The sequence below is a fragment of the Phocoena sinus genome, chromosome 9, assembly GCF_008692025.1.
Source record: "Phocoena sinus isolate mPhoSin1 chromosome 9, mPhoSin1.pri, whole genome shotgun sequence".
Taxonomy (NCBI): domain Eukaryota; kingdom Metazoa; phylum Chordata; class Mammalia; order Artiodactyla; family Phocoenidae; genus Phocoena; species Phocoena sinus.
This window is the reverse complement of record NC_045771.1, coordinates 57,410,194-57,430,845: the sequence shown is the minus strand read 5'-3', so window position 1 is coordinate 57,430,845 and position 20,652 is coordinate 57,410,194. Positions and strand designations below refer to the sequence as shown.

The 20,652-nt window shown below is 40.3% G+C and overlaps 1 protein-coding gene and 1 pseudogene across 2 annotated transcripts in view; one reads left to right on the top strand and one right to left on the bottom strand.

Moving 5' to 3' along the window:
• Positions 1–20,348, top strand: part of CALCR (calcitonin receptor) — a 151,252-nt gene extending 130,904 nt beyond the window's left edge. Inside the window, exons 10-15 of one of the 2 annotated variants that reach the window (XM_032643050.1) lie at positions 5,858–5,918; positions 5,999–6,065; positions 8,314–8,532; positions 10,943–10,984; positions 18,555–18,755; positions 18,810–20,348. In XM_032643050.1, coding sequence (XP_032498941.1) covers positions 5,858–5,918; positions 5,999–6,065; positions 8,314–8,532; positions 10,943–10,984; positions 18,555–18,755; positions 18,810–18,875 — 656 coding nt within the window. In that variant the 3' untranslated portion in view covers positions 18,876–20,348. Of the gene's footprint in view, positions 1–5,857; positions 5,919–5,998; positions 6,066–8,313; positions 8,533–10,942; positions 10,985–18,554 lie in introns of both variants that reach the window. The other variant, XM_032643049.1, reaches the window with a different exon arrangement.
• Positions 1,326–1,708, bottom strand: LOC116759369 (annotated as a pseudogene).
• Positions 20,349–20,652: the final 304 nt, after the last annotated feature.

The following is a 20,652-nucleotide window of genomic DNA, read 5'->3' as shown; positions in this document are numbered from 1 at the left end:
AGCAGGAGAGTGAGTGCAGCGAAGGAGGGGTATGACTATGAGAATGTCTTCAGGAAACAAACCCAGCTAACAGATGGACTGAAAACATGTGCTGATTGAGAGATCTGATTAGACCCCCTTCAGTTTTATTGATCACCTGTTTGTAGAGCAAAGGAGAATTTCACATTTTGAATTCTGTACTCCCCTACCCTGGACCCACTTCCCTTCCTCAAGAGTGTTCCTTCCTGTCAATCCATCAGCAGGACTCCTCTAGTGAAGGTTCAGGAAGTGGAGTCCAGCTAAGCAACAGACATAAATAACATGGGCCTCCAAGTAGAACCTACCTGACCTCACAGTGCATGGCAATGGCTTTGAAAAGCTTATGGTGGGACTGTTTGAGGTGTGGCTACTACTACTTCTTTTTTTTTTCAAGGTTCATGGATGAGGTTTATTTTCCAATTGACAGTTTATGTTAGGTGAAACAGTCTCCATACCAGATGAGAAAGTCACTTATTCATGTGGTTGAAAGAGTGAATTAAGTTAATTGTAGTCTTTAAACGTTTAAAAACAGTCTGGGGGAAAAACCTATGTAGTGCTCAAACTGTACTTTTAAAAATACTATTTTATTTATACTCAAGTATGAAAAATGGGCTATACTACCATGTTTACATACATACCAATATTGGAAACAATTCAATAATGAAGCACATCTAAATTTTATAAAGAATACACAAACATTAAAAAACACCGATTGGTTATAGAAGGCAGAATAGAAGAGAAAACGATTAGCTATCTCTGAAAAGAATCAAATCAGTTAGTAATACTCACCTATACTGCAAAGTAATATATACAAAGGAAAGTTAGTGATTGTACTGATTTTATTACTTCTACTAAGCCATTTTAATCTTCCTCACACTCAATGCAAAGAAAATAATATGAAGAAACATATGTTCTCACCATTCACAATAAAAAGAGTCCGCTTCATTCTGCAGGCCTGGCGTATTGTACAATAGAGAGCGCTTCATGGCTCAAGTGGATCAAAGTATCATTTTGATTCTGAGCCACCGAATAGAATCTCATTCATATTTGGTGACTGGACTAACTCCACAGGAGCTGCGATAGATTGAACCATTTCTGTGGAATCCCCAGATCTCACAAATAAGAAAAGGCCCTACACAAGAAAAAATGACAATCTGTCCATAAATTCTATCCATAGGCTCTTTCTCTAGTGTAAGGTGGAAAAAGGGGCCCTTTCTTGAGAACATGGATACAAATGTTGCTGTAGTCTAAAGATTGCTGGATTGACACTGTGTCTGATATAATGAAGATAAGGTATACCTAGAAACCACTGCCAGATTAAGAAACTTCCACAACTTGTCTCAATTCTTCAAATAATGGAGCAAGTTCCTTTTCGAGGCTGACGATTAGTCCTGTATTAGCATTGCTGCTGGCTATGAAACTCACCACCAAAGGTAAACGATTGAATTGAACCAATCTGGTAGGTGTTATAGTAACAGGTGATACTTCTATTTTTTGAAAATCCAAGTTTGCTCCCTTGGTCTGTTGCAAGGGCAAAAGTAGACAAGAAACCAGGTCTCAAAGCATGCTCTGGAGCATTATCATTGGCCACTTTAATGAAAGGCACCCCACCTGTATCTGATACAATACCATGGAGCCCCTCAACACGTGGTAGTTTTTTATACAGGAATCATTGTAGGTAATCCGCCATCATGAACCCCTTTCTCTGGCAGGATCAATCTCCACGCCTGGGTTTCTGGGCTGCCTGCTTCTCTGAGCTGTCACTTCAGAGGACAGCTTCTGAGACAGCTTCCTCTAAAAGCTGCTGTCACATGATTTGTGAGGTGTGGCTACTTCTGTACAAATTGACTAAGGGTGCTGAGGTCCTTGGGGACTCTCTAGAATTGTTCCCTTTCCCCGAGGGCTGCTAAAAGAACAGCTCCACTGGTGGAAGGGAAGCAGACAGATAGTAAGGCAGTGAGAGGGAAAAAGCTCGGGGACAAAAACACATGCAGTGAAACTTCCTTAGTGGAGGAGGATCCCGAGGGCCATTCCACACTGTCTGTAGAGCCAAGCGCTGCCCTTACTCTCCACTGACAGGGTGACTATGACTCTTGGAGCAGAAGCTGTGAATTGCCTTCAGCTAAGCCTGACTTTTAATGCAGCATTTGGGGGAGCCCCTAAAAATATCCGTAAGAGAGGCAAAATTTCATGAGGAGGGAGGATAATCCGAAGACTTTCTGAAAACATCACACTTTGTAGTTAAACCCCTGCCCAATAATTATTGTTGCCAACTGTAAAGAAATGGTTCAGGGAAGCCATGTAAGCGGCCCAAAGTCTTCTCCACAATTTACTGCAGGGATGGCCCTATGCAATATTCGTTTACTGGTCAACCCTCCCTCATAGGAACACATGGATTTTAACCAAGTATCAATACATTACCCAAACCCAGTGGGATAATCCTTTAATGGTGGGTCAGTAGGGCAGATATTTGGGTTGCCTCAAAGTTGAACTGATGATGCTACAGCTCTTTGGTTGTAAGTAACAGATAATAAGATATTCTAATTTAGTCAGAAAGAGAAATTCTCACACTCTGTAGAGTATCTCATGGAAGTCAAGAGCCAGAATGCAGCAGGGCTACTAAAAGGGCTGTTCCCTGGCAACAGCCCAGCATCCTGGATTTTTTAACCATCCAGTAAGGTTAGAAGTCAAGCTTGTGACTATCCTGCCCATCCCACCTCAGGTGCTAGGTCCTCCTGTTTCTCCCTGTCCTCAAAACAGGCCAGCATACAATCAAACTTGTTTTTTGTTGTTTTTTCTTTTAGTCCCAGCCTTTCCTTCCCCTGCCCTTCTCAGCTTCATACATACCCTCCCAGTGATCTCTAGTCTTCTGAAACTGGTCATGCCAGGAATCAACTAGCTACAATTTAATTCGCCCCAATAGCAATTCTGATTATCACAATAATAATGATTGGTACTGGTCAGATGCCTTCAAACTGAAAACCTGAAAATAACATCCCCCCCCGCCCCCACCCCACCCCCCCACAGACACCATTCCTGTCTGATCTAGTTTACTTATTTCCTTTGAAGTAAAATGTATGGCATACTTCTTGTCCCAATTTTGACTACTTAAAAACATCTGTCTGCCACACTCAGAAAATTTCTCATGGAAGGAAAAGGCTGCAAATTTATTCTCGCTTGTAACATTCAGCAGAGATGAGAGCACCCTGGAAGGAGCAATTTATACTGCTCTTTCCATACTGATGCTTGTGAATTCGTTATAAAACTTTTAGCATCATCGTAGTCAGCTCTTTGAAGACATCTGCTTAACACACATGTTCATGTGTGTTACAATTCAAAGGAAAAAAGAACAAGCTGTTGTATCAAAAAGAAGGTAATGAAAATAAGTAAAATATTTATGGGATATCTTAATCAGAGAATACTTAAAACTTTATCAGAATGATTCAAGTAGAATCCTAAGGAACGTCACATTCAGTAAGGTAAGCACAGAATCGTCCATTTAAAGAACGAGAAGGATTTAAATTCCCATAGATGTTTAGAAAGATAGTCAACAAGTATAGTTCTAAAATGTAATTATTATTTTTTTTAACATGCCTGGGCTAAATCGATCTTTCTCCACTCCTGCACACACTAAAAGTCCACCAAACTCTTTACCATTCAAAAATCACAGTACCCAATCTGACTTCTGAGAACAAAATTGTAAGACAGCTATGATGACTTCTTTTAAAGCAACAGCCTTCTCTTAGAACTTCAGGCAAGCATTATCTTTGGATGGGAGGAAAACAAGTAAAATTACAACCAAAATAAATTCTCAACAAAAATAGTTTCACAGAAACTTTAAAGAATTTAATAGAGCAGAGAAGAAGAAATTTCTAGTGGATATTTTTATTGTCCTTTTGAAATTATTTTCACACCAAAACAGTACGATGGCTCCTAAAATTTAGGTCCAATGCCATGAAATAAGGTGTAACCTATGTTTTGAAAAGAGTTTGAAAGTGGGACAGCAGAAAATCTGACCCAAGAAAGTTGCGTCCTAAGACCTAACTTTGTTTGCAGGTGACGTACATCTCATCCATTCATTTCAGCTGTAATATTACCCACTCCCTCTCAAAGCATTATAAGAGACAGTATGAACATCACCCTCTGGGTGAAAAGTATCTGGTGGTGAACTTCCCCCCAACAGAAAATGAAAAAAGGCTTCTTTCAGTAGTTATTTCCTTACACGTCTGCACTGGATGGCTTACTGGTCAATTTCTCTCAGATCGAAGCAACTTCGAACGCTGAAGTTTAGTTCTCAGAAAAATCATTTATTTTACAACCCTCTTCAGATTGATTCTTCGCCTTGCTGTTTCTCCCATTGTTATAAATCAAAGAAGGAACTCCCCCACCCATGGGCTTTTATAATGAACAAGTAGAATTTATCCAGCACTCCTGAAGAAGAATCCTGGGGAGAGAGGATTATTCTTACTCTGACCATCTTTAGTGGGCGGGAAAGGTTGTTATGACGCTTGAAGCCTGGAAGAAGAGGAAAAGGAAAGAAAAAATAAACTGTAAAAAGTGACATCATGGCTAGAGGCAGGTGAAGAGCCCTAGGAATTAACAGATATGGGTCTATACTCTTCTCTGTATTAAGAATCACATTTTCCTTTCTACAAAATGACAAGGTGGAAGTGAAGTCTCCATATTGCCTCTCTTGCTAATTCTAAAATGTGTATTTCAAAGTAAAGTCAGAGAGTGAATTTCTGATTCTAAACCTGAGTGGGATGTTAGAACTGCTGTGAATAAAACACAATCATGTTTTGTGTTAAATAGACTCAAAATTCTTCGAAGTCAAACATTTGATGGTCCTATTTTGAATTATATGCTTCATGGGTTAAGAAGCTGAGATGGTTCTTTGGTGAAAACTCAATGTTCTGAGTCTCTTTTTGCATATAATTCACAGAAAATAAAAGTGTGGAGGTCTGATTCACTTCTGAGACACATTTCTTAACTGATAATAGTTTTAAAAACTGTCTACAAATGTGTCAGCCAAATCAAAAAGTTTTCTATTGTGCATGGGTATATTTGAGAAAAAGAATTTTTTTTTAACAAAAGTTACGACTTTACTCTAGATTACTTTTATAGAATAAAGGTTGACTTTTAAAAGATTCAGACTGACAGGACGCATCGCCAGCAGCTATCTCCATCGTTCCATTTATAAACTCAAATCTGTTTTTGACTCATACTTCAAGTTTACTCAGGGAAGTAGATTCTGAGCTGCTTTAATAAAAGGTCCTGGAGCCAGAACTTACAGAGGGTAGGGTATGTACTAGCTACTCTGAAGTGTTCTTGTTGAAAGAAAATAGGATCAATGCACATGATATAAACAGAAAAACAAAAAGCCCGGAAGAAATACTGAGAGCACAAAGAAGTCTTTGGAGCAATCAGACTATGGCTTTCATATGCCATCTCAGGTCCCTTCCCTTCAGGACAACCCACCTCCCCTGTGTAAGAGAGCCCAGTTCACACACAATGAAAAGCATTCTGGTCTCAATTAATAGTCATCATCATCATCATAGACATAACAATGGTATTATGGTCATAGTGAGAGTAATAATGTACCTACCACACTGGATAATTTGTGAAAGGCTTTTAATTATCTGGATGCTGTTAACCAAACTCTCTGACAGCACATGATGTTCTAACTAAGAGCATTTTTACCTGGTTTGGCCAAAGATAATCTGCACAAAAACATCAGGGCAATATGTTGACAAGACATTAAATTTGCCACTATTCTTGAAAGTAAACTACAATTTCTATAAAACTGTAGTTATAGCTTTTGTACTTTTTCACATTTTAGGGCTCCCGCTGGTGCCAACCACTGCCCATGCTATCGCAAGGGCACTGTTATTCAATGACAAGTAAGTATTGTGGTTCTTAGTTAACATATTTGAAAATAAAATGCAATTGTATTGACGTATTCCCTCCTCTTTTTTTTTAGCTGCTGGCTGAGTGTGGACACCAACCTGCTTTACATCATCCATGGTCCTGTCATGGGGGCATTAGTGGTGAGAATTGCTTTTTAAATCCATTATTAACAGTTAATTCAACGATAATCTATAACAAGAACAATTTGAGTCTTTTTAAAAATGATTTTTATTTACTACAGTTGGGTGGAGGGGCATAAGCTCATTTCTATACAAGCCATAGCAACAATATAGGTGTTCTTTTTTTTTTCAACAATTCTATAAATTCTCCTAGTTAAAGACCAAAGGCCAGGATGTTGCTGATAAGAAAGCGAAAGACCACAAAGTCCCCCTGCAGCATTTTTCCCTGGGCTTTGCCAAACTAAACCATCTTCCATTTCACCTTTGGTCCATGAGCCATCATCATAACTACTACTGAACATGCACTTAAAGCATTTCAGGCCCTTCACATACCTTGCCATGCTGTCACTAATAGCAGACCTTCCAAGTGGATACATTGAGACATGTTACTCATTAGGAAAACTAGACCCAAAGACTCAAGTAAACTCACTTAAGATCACATGACTAGTAAGAAGTTGGGCCAGGAGAAAATATGACTGTCTGAATCTATATGCAAGCTCTTTATTTCCACCCATGGTTTACTGTACGTTGGCCATCATCAGAACCATCAAATTTAAAATTTAGACATTATTTTCCCCATTAACCTCAAAGATAGTGTTTTCTTTAGGCAAGAGTAAGAAAAATAAAAACAGTCGGAGTCATAGACCATATTCTGCTCCTGCACTGAAGAAGCATCCATTAGTAACTGATCAAATTGGGTTATCACCCGGGCTGTCTCCTAACTTTCCTGGCCTTTCCAATGCAAATTCAATTTCTTTTGCCATTTTTCAGAGTAGTGGTGTACTTACTAGTTCAACTGCGCTCACAAGGACCTACTAACGTGGGTCTTGAATATTGACACAACACCCCATAAGAATTCAATTTTTATTAAAGGTCTCTTTCCTTTCTTGAATTTTTGGGGTAATAACATTTATTTCTATTCCAGGTAGAAGAATTATTCTAATTATTTTTAAATAAATGATCAATTAAATTTTAAAAACAACCTTGGTTTTAAGACTAATCTTCACAGCCAAAAGTAATTTGTGATCCACTAGAATGGCTGATATTAAAAAGTGACCGTACCAAGTGTTGGCAAGGGTGAAGAGCAACTGGAATTCTCATACAATGCTGGAGGGAATGTAACATGAAGCCACCTCTTTGGAAAACAGCGTGGCAGTTTCTCAAAGTTAAACATACACTTACCATATGAACAGGCCATTCCACTCCTAGACACTTATTCAAGTGAAATGAAAACATGCCCACACAAAGACTTGTATACAAGTATTCACAGCATGCTTATTCATAACAGTCAAATTTTGGAAACCATTCCAATTTCCATAAACAGGAGAATGAATAAACAAATTATGTATATGTATTATTTATATAATGCAGTACTACCCAGCAGTAAAAATGAATGAAATGCCAATACACACAACACAAATGAATCCCACAGATAGTATGTTAAACCAAAGAAACCAGACACAAAAGAATACACACCATATATTACTCCATTTCTGTGATGACAGGAATCAGCAGTTGCTGGAGGTGGGGTCCGGGAGTTGTTGACTGCAAAGGGGCGAGAGGGGACTTTCTGGGGTGGTGGAAATGCTCTTCTCTTGCTTGGAGTGGTTGTTACACAGGTACATACATTTGTCTAAACTTCCCAAATGTAAACTTAAAATCTCCATTTTATTGAACGTACATTATACCTCAATGAAGTGATTTCTTTTGAAAAGTGTTATTAGAAAAAAAGAAGTCTGGGTTAGCTTTCTCCACTGCATAAGCTTTACAGATAAATTTTTCAGCCCTCATTTTACTTCTAGTTAAGTAGTCCTGCCTAAGGGAAAAATCTTCATAATGAAAAGGTAAGAAAGAGAAATCTAAAAGTGTCATTTATGACTTCCTTTGTAAAAATTATAAAAACCTAAATAAAGAATAAAACACCTTCCTTAGAGTTGAACCTAATATACTTACATATACAGGAAATTATTTTCTCATATAGGGAAAAAGGGGGGGAAATGTTAATTCACATCTGAAAAGAGTATTTGGCTCTACTGATGCTCCGTGTTCTCGTAACACGGAGCCGATTATATTACCTCTCAGGCAGTCACTTGTGTCCCGTGTAGGTGCTATCTGCTCCCCACACTGGATAAACGAGAACTGAGGGAAGTGGGTGTCCTTCAGGGGTGCTGACCCGGACAATTTGCTCAGAACGATCATATCTTTGCAGATCAACTTCTTCTTTTTGCTCAACATCGTCCGGGTGCTTGTGAAGAAAATGAAGGAATCCCAGGAGGAGGAATCGCACATGTACCTGAAGGCGGTGAGGGCCACTCTGATCCTGGTGCCCCTGCTGGGGGTCCAGTTCGTCGTCCTTCCCTGGAGACCTTCCCACCCAGTGCTTGGAAGGATCTACGACTACGTGATGCACTCTCTGATTCACTTCCAGGTAGGGGAAGCACTTATTCAACCACTCACTCAGCTAGTTGGTGCAGGGCCCACAGTGTTCTGGGGCTCCTCTGAGATGAGAATGACCCTTTAGAACACGCGTTACCCCGAAGGTAACACGTTACCTTCTCTGTCTCTCTCGCTGTCTGCTTTCCCACGTTTTGAATCTTAAAATTGGGCAAGGAGACAGGAAACAGGAGGTATGAGCTTTGAGAATACATCTTTAGAGAACAAACATATTTGTCCAGAGACTGACCCACTGCAGAGCTACTCCCACAGTGCTTTTTTTCATTCATTCATTCACTCATTCATTCACTTATTTATTTATGGCTGCGTTGGGTCTTCATTGCTGCACGCAGGCTTTCTCTACTTGCGGTGAGCGGAGGCTACTCTTCATTGAGATATGCACGCTTCTCATTGCGGTGGCTTCTCTTGTTGCAGAGCATGGGCTCTAGGCGCATGGGATTCAGTAGTTGTGGTACTCAGGCTCAGTAGTTGTGGCTCATGGGCTCTAGAGCGCAGGCTCAGCAGTTGTGGCACAAGGGCTCAGTTGCTCTACGGCATGTGGGATCTTCCAGGACCAGGGCTCGAACCCGTGTCCCCCTGCATTGGCAGGCAGATTCTTAACCACTGCGCCACCAGGGAAGTCCCTCCCACAGTGCTTTTGACCTTTCCTTCCCCTCCCCAGCATCCGAGGGCCACATTTGGTTTTGCTTTATTGAGGGGACTGTTGAAGACCAATGTAACCAATGCCAATTGGCTTTCCAACCTGGATTATTATCAGTATAGTCGCTAATGCCATGAAAACACAGGGCAGAGAAGCAGATGTTTCTATCAGTGTGAAATGCCAACGCTGGACCCCGAGCTGGCATCTATATCCCTCTTAAACTGGAAGCCAGTTTCCAGTCACTTCACTTCATTGCCTTGGCTCTGATTAGAGAGGTCAGAACCTTAGAATACCTATATTTTAGCCATCCCTACAATGTCAGGCAGGCCACAGAGAATGGGTATGGCTGACACTCTCACGTTGTCCAATCAGAAATCATCATAATTATAGCTACCATTCACTAATATGTAGCACTTCATGTGTGAGGTTAAGTATTCTCATGCCTATTAAGGATAAGGAAATGGGCTTTTCTGGTTAGTGGCAAAGTCAGGAGATATAACTCTAAAGCTGACCTAAAATCTCGTAACTTACAGCCTCCAAGCCAACAGCCAAAACTGTGAAGGAAACCAGGTTTTGTGAGCACTTTGTTGCTTCTGCTTTCCCATTACTCCCAGGACCCTCAGCTGGTCCCACCCACGCATATACTCTGTCTCCCATACAGTAATTTTCAGACCCTCTTTTCATAAATACACATTGAATTGTTTTTCCAGGAGCTGTAATGAATTTGCACAGAGCATCCACGCCTCCTGCTCTGTCACCCTCGGTCTGTCAGAGGGATGTCAGGAATCCATCTTTGACAGTTCAGTGACTACATAGGGAAATGTATCCAGGTCTCTTCTCATGTGGGAGAGAATGGAGCAGCCTCTTGGGGGTCGTCCCAGGTGGTCCCATGTCTGCCACACAGGGGTGGAGAGTGGCTACCTTGTTTCCGTTCACTTTGCTTCAGATCCAAAGCCTCATTGAAGGCACAGTGTGAGGTACTTTGAAAGCAAGGGTGGGACATGGCGTGTCCTAAGGCAGAAGTGGGTCTGCTACAGGCTCTTAGGCCAGAGTTCTGCTGTCTCAATTATTCATGTCCAATTAGTTTTATTTTCTACTGCTGAGGCTTAATGTGAAGAAAGAGGTCAAGATTAATAGGGCTTAAAATTAAGTTTAGGAATTATTTTAATAATCTGATCTATTATTTTGGCCATTTCTATAGGCAGTTAAAGCCTGGACACAAGGAATCTTCTGAGTAGTGACCCGAACCTCAGAAGTTACTTAGTCCACGTCCTTATTGGAGAGATGGACTTGACTGTGGGAACAGTAATGCACTAGTTCACCATGAGGACACAGGGCAGAGTCAGGCCGACAGCCATGCACTGACTGTGACACTTGTGCTTGCAAAAGTTTTCTCTACTAAACGCTACAAGATCTCAGTGTTTTAGGTACAAAGATTCTTTTCACATCCCCTGTAACCAGCATATTCTGCTATAAATCTCCACGTTAAAGGCGGTAATATATTAACCAGATTGACGAGAGTAGTCTTTTTAGCCAAGCAATAGAATCCTAACGAGAAAAAGGCATTTCTAATGGAATATTCTTGTAGTGAAGCACTGAACATGAGTGGTAGTAACTTTCATCGAGCCCTGACTTGCTATTGCCGTAGTGAAATGTTCCACTCCAGGTCGTCTGTTTATATGGATTACTGACAACACAATGCACACAAAAATAATTTCAACTCTCTTTTTCCTCCTCTTTTTAGGGATTCTTTGTTGCCGTCATTTACTGCTTCTGCAACCACGAGGTAAGCGTGTGTTACGTGTAATACCGTCACTCGTGTATATAAAGCCAGCACTTTACAGTCTCCAAAGGGCCTCTGTGCACTTTTCATTTGCTCTCACTTCTACAGGTGACCTTACAGGGTTTCATGAGTAGCTGGATCATATTTTTTTCCACTACTGCAAGTTGAATCTTACCTGTGCTTTTGTGTGGTACAACTGAAGATATTATCCAGACAGGTAGCTAAATTCTCATTTCCTTGGATGGTACCTTAAGCAGGTCGGCACCCTGAGCAGCAACAGTGAAAGCTATTCTGGATTCCTGTAGAATCGAAGTCACATCCCCATTCCCTTTGGAAGACCCAGCTCCTCACTAGGGCAGAACCAATATCCAGCCAGTTTGTCCTGGTTCACTGCCCTCTTTTCCAGTTGCTTGATGCCAGTGTCATACCACTTATTCAACACTTTGAAAATCACCCTGGAGTTAAGACTCAAAAGGGAATAAGTAATTTGTTATCTAAATATTTAGATCAGTAAAATCTAGAGATCCACATGGCCAGTGTTTTAAGGGTTTTTTTAGCCAGAGTTCCCTTTCTTCCAATGATATCTTGCCTGGGAGCCCAATTTGTAAAACAAAAGTGGAGCTGCTTAAATTTGTACCAAAGAACTTCCAGGGCTTCAAAGGACATGATTTGTGAAAGCTCCCTCATTTTTCAGGTGAGAAATCTAAACTCCGGAAAGATCACGTGACTTGCCCAATGTCACAATCATAGTTTATAACCAGGACTAGAACCCAGATTTCCTGATTTCCAATTAAACGGACTAAATCTTCCATTGCACGGCATTATGTCTATGACTCCTTTCTGAAGTTTTGTTAGTACGCTTTCTTGAGTTATACATCTCATAACTTTAAATGTAAAAGTATTTGTGATAATTTTAAATTAATTCCTATAAAGAATAATTTTATACCAAGGCAAATCACATTTTGTTAAAAGATCAATGGGGCTTCCCTGGTGGCGCAGTGGTTGAGAGTTCGCCTGCCGATGCAGGGGACACGGGTTCGTGCCCCGGTCCGGGAAGATCCCACATGCCGCGGAGCGGCTGGGCCTGTGAGCCATGGCCGCTGAGCCTGTGGGTCCGGAGCCTGTGCTCCGCAACGGGAGAGGCCACAACAGTGAGAGGCCCGCGTACCGCAAAAAAAAAAGATAAATGTATTATTTTCCATTTAGTAATAAGAATGATTTTCTAACCATTATTAATTGATAGCTAATGGATTTTCTAGTCTTTATTTCTACAGTTAAATAATATTCAGAATATAAATAATATATTTTGCAACTCTAAAACCTCTTGCTCCTCTCCAACCCCAAAACTGCAAGATGGTTGCCCCTGCTCTCACTTTTAACTGATTCATTTTATTGCTTCATTCATTCATTCATCCATCCATCCATCAACTCTTTCCTTGATCAAACAAAAATATACTGTGCATTCAGTATTGCTAGGGACTATACTGAAAGTCTGGGGTAGAAATGAAAAGACATCCTTTTGTTACCAGCTGTTAAACTTTTTTTTTTTTTTTTTTTTTTTTTTTCGGTACGCAGGCCTCTCACTGTTGTGGCCTCTCCCGTTGCGGAGCACAGGCTCCGGACGCGCAGGCTCAGCGGCCATGGCTCACGGGCCCAGCCGCCCTGCAGCATGTGGGATCTTCCCAGACTGGGGCACGAACCCGTGTCCCCTGCATCGGCAGGCGGACTCTCAACCACTGCACCGCCAGGGAGGCCCTAAAGTGTCTTTTAAGAACAGTAAAAACTAATAAATAACTAGGGCTTAGGTCACCCCATCTTTATATCAATTTCTGTGAATGAATATCCCTGCCTTTTGAGTTGGCTCAGGTGGCATACAAAATAAATGTTTTCATCTAAAATAATATCGATACAGGGCTAATATAAAAATCAGGTTCAGGATGGGCGTACCTTGAAAACACGAAAGGCTTGCATGCATTTGTAAAAATACTTCAATACTGATTGTGTCTTATCCATGATGCCGTCTTTGAAGTGGCAGGCGTAGAAAGCAAGCCCAGAGGTGCTCCTAACAATTGAAAGTCTCTAATTCAAGTATGTTACCTCTGCTTTTGGAAGAAACCATCCCCATTTTAGTTAGTATCATGTTACTGGGGGAATGTACCAGTGTGACATTTCTAATAACACTAACTGTGTACTGTGCCAAATGTCGTATCAGCTCAGCCCCATGGATTGCAGGCATCTGGGCCTCCTGTGAGCTTACTGTCTTACAACACTGAACATGGGCAGGGCACTTACACATGCGGAAGGTGATTTCCAGCCGCATGGTTGTGATCAGGCTTTGCCTGGCTGAATGTTACATTTTAGCAGAGATCTAGGGAGCTAATATGTCAGTTCTACAATGAAGATACAGGTTTTAATTTTTGTTTATTATCCATATGTTATCAGTGACTCCTACTATGGAAATGGATCAGATAGTCAATGGGTAGGTTAAAAGCAGGAAAGGAATTTTGAGGATTACAGTACAAGGAATCAGGAGATGAGCATGAGAGCCATTTCCCACAACTTTTCCAAGAGTGTGGACATTGACCACCCAGTCATTTCAGTAAATTGTTAATTAAGTATCTAAGAGACCACAAAAAGATGATTACACCTATGGAGAGGCCCAGTTTTTCTAAGCAGTAGCTCATTTAAAAATTGAGAGTACTAACAACACAGTGCAGGTTTTCCCTTTTTCATTTTTCTTGCCCATGTACTGTGGATAAAATAGTTTGTGGATCAAAGCAGCAAGGTCTAGAAGGATCTCAATTTAATAGTCACAAATTGAAATGTGTGAAACCTAAAATTTTGTTTATTTGCTGTAACTTAGCTTGCTTTGAAGAGCTCATTCCACCAGCCTCTAATAGTTTACAACAGTCTCTTTCTAGAAGATATTTAGTTCAAAAGCCTTTGAACAAATGGGCAGCTGGTTTCCAAGTATTATGCTGGCACCCCCTGTTGAAGTTCATGGTGGCTCCCCTCACTTCTGAGGACCCTAGAGATCCTTTCACTCCGCAGGCCCCAGCCCTATCCTGAGACACCAGTCCTCCCTTCCAGGCCACCTGAGGAGCCTGGAAACTCAGGCCCCTTTCTTCACCTTTGTGAAGGGCCTGTGAACCTGTCTTTAGTATGTGCCATAGTCACTGCCACTCCACTGCTCAAGCACCATGGTGGACTGGGTACCAGGCCAAGAGTGGGACTTCTTTACAAGGCTATCAAGTTTCAGGACTGTGCTCTCAGAAGCAAAGAGAAAGACCTGCTATACAGGAATGTTTCTGTTATTCCTTGCTTCTCTCCATTTTTTCAAGTATCCCCTCCATGAAGTGGAAATGCAAAGTCATTTGTGTCTCTTTATAACTCTCTCTCCTCTTCCTCTGGTTGGGGGGGGACTGGAAGGGCTCTGTACTCACCACTTCCCCTTCCTGTCTATAAGGGACTCTCCCTATGTCATATCCTGCATGTTCGCTATACTATTGCTTTTATTTCTTTAACATCTTTATTGGAGTGTAATGGCTATACAAAGGTGTGTTAGTTTCTGCTTTAAAACAAAGTGAATCAGCTACACATATATATATATATATATCCCCATATCTCCTCCCTCTTGTGTCTCCCTCCCACCCTCCCTATCCCACCCCTTTAGGCGGTCACAAAGCACTGAGCTGACCTCCCTGTGCTATGCGGCTGCTTCCCACTAGCTATCGATTTTACATTTGGGACTGTACATATGTCCATGCCACTCTCTTACTTCGTCCCAACTTACCCTTCCCCCTCCCCGTGTCCTCAAGTCCATTCTCTAGTAGGTCTGCGTCTTTATTCCTGTCCTGCCCCTAGGTTCTTCAGAACCTTTTTTTTTTTTTAGATTCCATATACATGCATTAGCATATGGTATTTGTCTTTCTCCTTCTGACTTACTTCACTCTGTATGACAGACTCTAGGTCCATCCACCTCACTACAAATAACTCAATTTCGTTTCTTTTTATGGCTGAGTAATATTCCATTGTATATATGTGCCACATCTTCTTTATCCATTCATCCGATGATGGACACTGAGGTTGTTTCCATCTCCTGGCTATTGTACGTAGAGCTGCAATGAACATTGTGGTACATGACTCTTTTTGAATTATGGTTTTCTCTGGGTAAATGCCCAGTAGTGGGATTGCTGGGTCATATGGGAGTTCTATTTTTAGTTTTTTAAGGAACTTCCATACTGTTCTCCATAGTGGCTGTTACACTATTGCTTTTAGTAAAGTTCTATTTTCAGACTACTTCATATGCAAAAATAAGTTTTTCTATTTAGAAATTTTTTCTCTCAATAAAACTTAGTTTTCAAAAATATTGTCTTTCTAAGACTCAAGAAAGCTTTGGGACTCAAAGCTAAACAAGGATTTCTTTGTCCTAGACAAAGGAAAACAAAATCAGAACTGCTGGGATAAATCCCACTTTCCATTCAGCAGCACGTAACTGCAAGTGCTCATATAATGAACTTAACGGGAAAACAAAGGCCAAAGATAACAACATCCGAATTCAACCACGAACGTTCCAACCTGAGTTTCTTTTTTACAAATATAGAAATGGAGGCCCCAAATGTTACCAACCTTATAGTTAGTTAATAATAGAGCCAGGTGTAATAATTATGTCTTCAAGCCATCAGACCAGGGCTCTATTTTTTAAAGTTGGCAATAAATTGACATAATCGAGGAAATGTGAAGTGATCTGTGTTAATTGCTTTTATAACGAGAAATGAATTTATGTAATTCAAAACTTTGTATATTATACTTACCCCATGGGCAACTCCTTACATTTCTGATGCTTTTCAGGAGCAACCAGAGTCTCCCCTGTATTTTTCAGATTCAATGCCCACATTCTTGTGATCAAAGCAGCGTTAGGCCCAACCTGTGGTATTGCAGGAGATAATTGCCCTTATTAAACTGTATTAAATTGAAGTGTCTTTCACATGCTGCTAAGGGCCTATTCTTACATGTGTGGTTTACAAATGGAAGCAGACTGCCATCTCCACACAAAAGGATAGGTTATAACTTTGGAATACAATTATAGGAGGCTATGAACATTTCTGTAACAATTTTTAAAAACTGAAATAGACTTCAGACTCTTTGGCCTCATGCTGGGTACTTCAGTAGTATGCATGGATAATCCAATGGAGATTGTTTTAAAAGGACAGATGAGGCAAAACAAAGACTTCCTTTTTTTTCCCTGCTGGGCACTGTCTGCCTCGGATACCTCTAAATATCTGTGTTGCATTTTAGCTATAAAGACAATGTTGGTATTTAAGAGATGCTGAATCCACGGAAACTATCAGTTCCCTTTGTCTGGGGACATTGCTTCTCCAAAATTATGCTGAGCCAGTATATTTCCTAATTCCTCAACAGGGCACTTGATAGTTCCTAGATTATGAACCTGGCATCTAAGGACCTGTTTAATAGACGGTACAACCCAAATAAAGCATCACTGTCTCTTTGTTAGTCTCAACAGGAAAATACATTGTAAAGAAATCCAAAGTTCAAAAGAGAATTGGAAAGCAATTTAAATATTTACTAGATTCATGAAGAGGTACTAAAAGAGAAATTTCATCGCATGGCAAAAAGTAAAATTTACTCATGTTTTATCTGAAAGTATAACTCAGTAGGGATGCTCTTTCCCAGATATATTCAGCTATGGTTTCATATCGATCCTTTCTGACATAATCAGTCTAGTCTCTCTTCACTTCTGTAGCTCTCCCTACTGCACAGATTGCAAAGCAAAAGCCCAGAAACTGATAGGGAGACACAGTTGTCTTCTTGGGGAGTGAAGTGAAGGACAAAATGAGTGATGGAAGGGGAGAGTCTGAACTATTTATTCATTAATACCTTTAATAAACACCTTTGTATTTGAAAATATATTCCTAGGGTGATCTTCCCACCAAGAGTTATTTTCTTTCCTTTTCCCAAAAGATCCAACAACACCCTTTTGCCAGTGCGAATCACAGTGTGAAGAAAACTTTCATTTGCATTAGCATCAGATATTTTACCAGGCTGTAGAGTACTCTTTGTGGAGACCTAGCTTGGAATATATGAGAGAGAACTGAACATGAGATCAGAAACTATGTAATTATGTAATTAAGGGCTCTTTTTAAATTTTCTTAACACCACCACCTTCCAAATATATATATATATGTGTGTGTGTGTGTATATATATATATATATATATATATATATATATATATATATCTCCACACATATGACGTAAGAATTTCCTTTAAAGACTTGAGGCCACCATCCTGCCATAATAAGAGTATAATAATAGGAATAATAGCCTCCTTGTATGGTACTTACATCTTAGAAGCCACTTTGATTCAGAGTGCAACAATTTAATCCTTCAAACAGCTAGGTGAGGTAGAAGAGTTGTACTGAAGAAAGGAGTCTCAGAGGGGTTAACTATCCTACCCAAGATTTCATGGCTAATGTGGGCAGAATCAGTTTCTTGACCCAAAGTTCAATACTTTTTCATGGCATCAAATGAGACCCAGTGAAATGGCCTTATCAGTGGAAAAGGAAAGGAAAGGTGATGTGATGTTACCCAGTGACAACCATTCCCTCCCACGCAGCTTGTTGCTGGTACAGTATTACAAGTGGTTGCTTCTGATAATTTCCAAAATTGCAACCCATTGGAGCTCAAGAGTAATTCCCCAAAGCATACACCATGGCGTGAGAGAGAAGACCTAATCACAACTGTAGATGACCTAGTGGTTTACAGTTCACCTCAGGGAGGAATTCAAGTCTCTTCCTCAAATTCACTCTAGCCAGTTTTAGCATCCCACCCTAATACCACCAGACGCCAAGGCACTAATTACAGTACGGTCATGGATGATCATTTTCTTGGCTTAAAGAGGGAGAAAATCATTCTCGAATGGATGTTGACAACCATTCAACAAACATTTGTTGAATAACTGCTCTATGCCAAACACCACGACATCTGGTAATACAAAAATGAATAAGACGTGGTTAGTTAACCACTAACCAGAGCTTTATCGGGCACACCCCATCTCAAGCCACGTTGGATAAAGGAAAATCAACAGTACGAGGCCATTATCATAAAATCCAGAACTGTGCAATGGTTTCCATATATTGTTTTTCATGACCAATAATGTATAGATTTAGATAAAAGCTTCTGCTGTATCAGAGGTTGTAGCAGATAAAAAGGTTTTAAATTGTCTCCCTAATATGGTGTGGATGCCATATTGAATGTGAAACCAAGTCAAATTTTCATTCATTGACTGTAAGAGCTAATGAAGAAACCTTTGCTCAAAACAGCAAATAACCTTGGCAGTGGTAGTTGAGGCAAGTAACTCAGTTCTCCAGTTCGCAAATTCTTCTCCCAAGATGGTATATTCCACAGGCACAGAATTTACCACACCGCCCTTTAGATGAGAATTACAATTCAACCTCCCCTAACCTCTGAGAAGCTCCAAGACCTGTGCTCGTGAACTTGGCTCAGATCATTTCCGACCATTGTATGAACACAAGGTTCTCTCTTCTCTTCCAGGTCCAAGCTGCTCTGAAGCGTCAGTGGAACCAATACCAAGCCCAGCGCTGGAGTGGCCGCCGCCGCGCCACCCGTGCCGCCAACGCTGCCGCCGCCACTGCTGCTGCCGCTGCCGCCCTGGCTGAGGCTCCTCAGATGCCTGTCTACATCTGCCATCAGGAGCCAAGGAACGAGCCCACCAACAACCTAGGCGAAGAGGGGGCTGAGGTCACTGCTATGGAGGGGGCTGAGGTCATCGCTATGGAGGGTGATGAGGTCATCGTTATGGAGGGTGCTGAGGTCATCGCCATGGAAATCATCGAGCAAGAGTCATCCGCTTGAATCTGACGCAAATACAGCATCGTGATCAGAGCCCTCATTTCCTGGGAGAAAGACCAACCATGCTTTTAAAGTGATTTTCATCCTCCCAGGAGCAAACATCTCATTTGTGAGAATTATTAAGTGCATTTGTCCATAGTGAACCTAAAGAAAGTTTTACTTGGTACTGTTGCTACCGGGAGACAGTCTCAGAATGGAGTCTCCCTCTGTAACACTTGTGAACTCCTGTGAATTCCATCTTTCATCCAGGACTGAGATAAAAATGTCACAGTAATGCAAGCAAAGTGTCCGAGTAAAACACAGTTAAATTGACCTAGTTCAGATACAGGGTGCTCCTTGTTAATCTTGAGCCATTTATACCTTTGAAAAATTAAAATCACTGTCAATGTTTTTCTTTTTAACTCTAAACTTTGAATTAGGATACTTCTGTATTTGGCTATGGATCTGATTTTTAATTTTTTTTTAATTTCTATCAATTCTGATGTTACTCAGATGTTTTACCATCCACACAATGTAAACTGCACAAATTACAGTGTGACCTCCACAAGACAATGTGGCTTTCTAATATAGAGATGAGATGACCAAGTGTGTGTGGGGGAAAAGATTTGCATTTGGCAGGAAAATGTAATGCTTTAAATGAAAAAGAAATTTAGAGTCAGTTTGCTCTAAACCTTAGATGGGTCAATTTGTTAATTGGTTTACTAACACTGACGCTCATCTTGGTTTTGGATAATCCTATCTGTTGCGCAGGCCCTAACTGCTGTGAGGAATTGGCCTTCATGTTGCTAACATTTATAAATTGGGAGGTCACAAAGAATCCATCACTAAATTTTTCACAAAACTGCCAAAAATATAATTCCTAGTGGAAGAGAATACTCTCTTTAAAGAGAGTTTTCCACTTTCCTAAACTCCAGGATTTATAAAGCAAATCATTCCAAGGTTTATAAAGCAGATTACCTCTTGCCCTTGGGTGCTATCTAGCAGTAAAAGATAAATTTGTTTAACACTGGCAATTAAAAGACTCCATACAAGTCCATTAACTGCTTTACACCCAGCTTCTAAACTTAACAAGATCTCAGCCTTTTCCAGGAAGATTCAGTAGGACTAATTAGATATGTTTGTAGTTGACCTCTTGTTTGCTGCTATTAGTGAAACAGGAGGGGGAAAAAATTACTGCTACAAGTTTAACTACATACCAACTCATTTAAAATAAAAATAGACTTTCTCATTAAAATCCAATATTATACTCCCATACCTCTCTTTACTTCCTGCAATATAAAATCTTCAAAAATCCCTGAGTAAACCAGTATCATTACTAGCACCTGAAATTAATTTGTGAATTTGCAACAGTAATCAATTGTTAGTTAATTTGTATGCTAAATGAAGGGATACATTGAAGCCTTCCAAACCTCCTCTCATGTACATCATCTTATGTCACTGCCTTTCAGAAATGATATAGTTTTGGAAAGACAAAAAGTTGATTTGTTCTGGTTGCATATTTAATGCACCCAAAGAAAATTATATTCTTTCACAGAAAATGTATTTTGGATACTAAAGTAGCTTAAGTCTCCTTTACTTTTGAATGTAAGGGAGGATTTGAAAAGAGGGTATTTTTCCAATCACAGTGTTTATGTAATAGCGTTCCTATTTTTGTTTACAAACATGGAAAACAGAGTATTTCTGGCAGCTCTAGCACAAATGTGATAATATTTTGCTGAAATATTCTAGATGCTATTGTGCTAATATAGTAGTGGCTGAAGAAAATCAAACAGCTTACTAT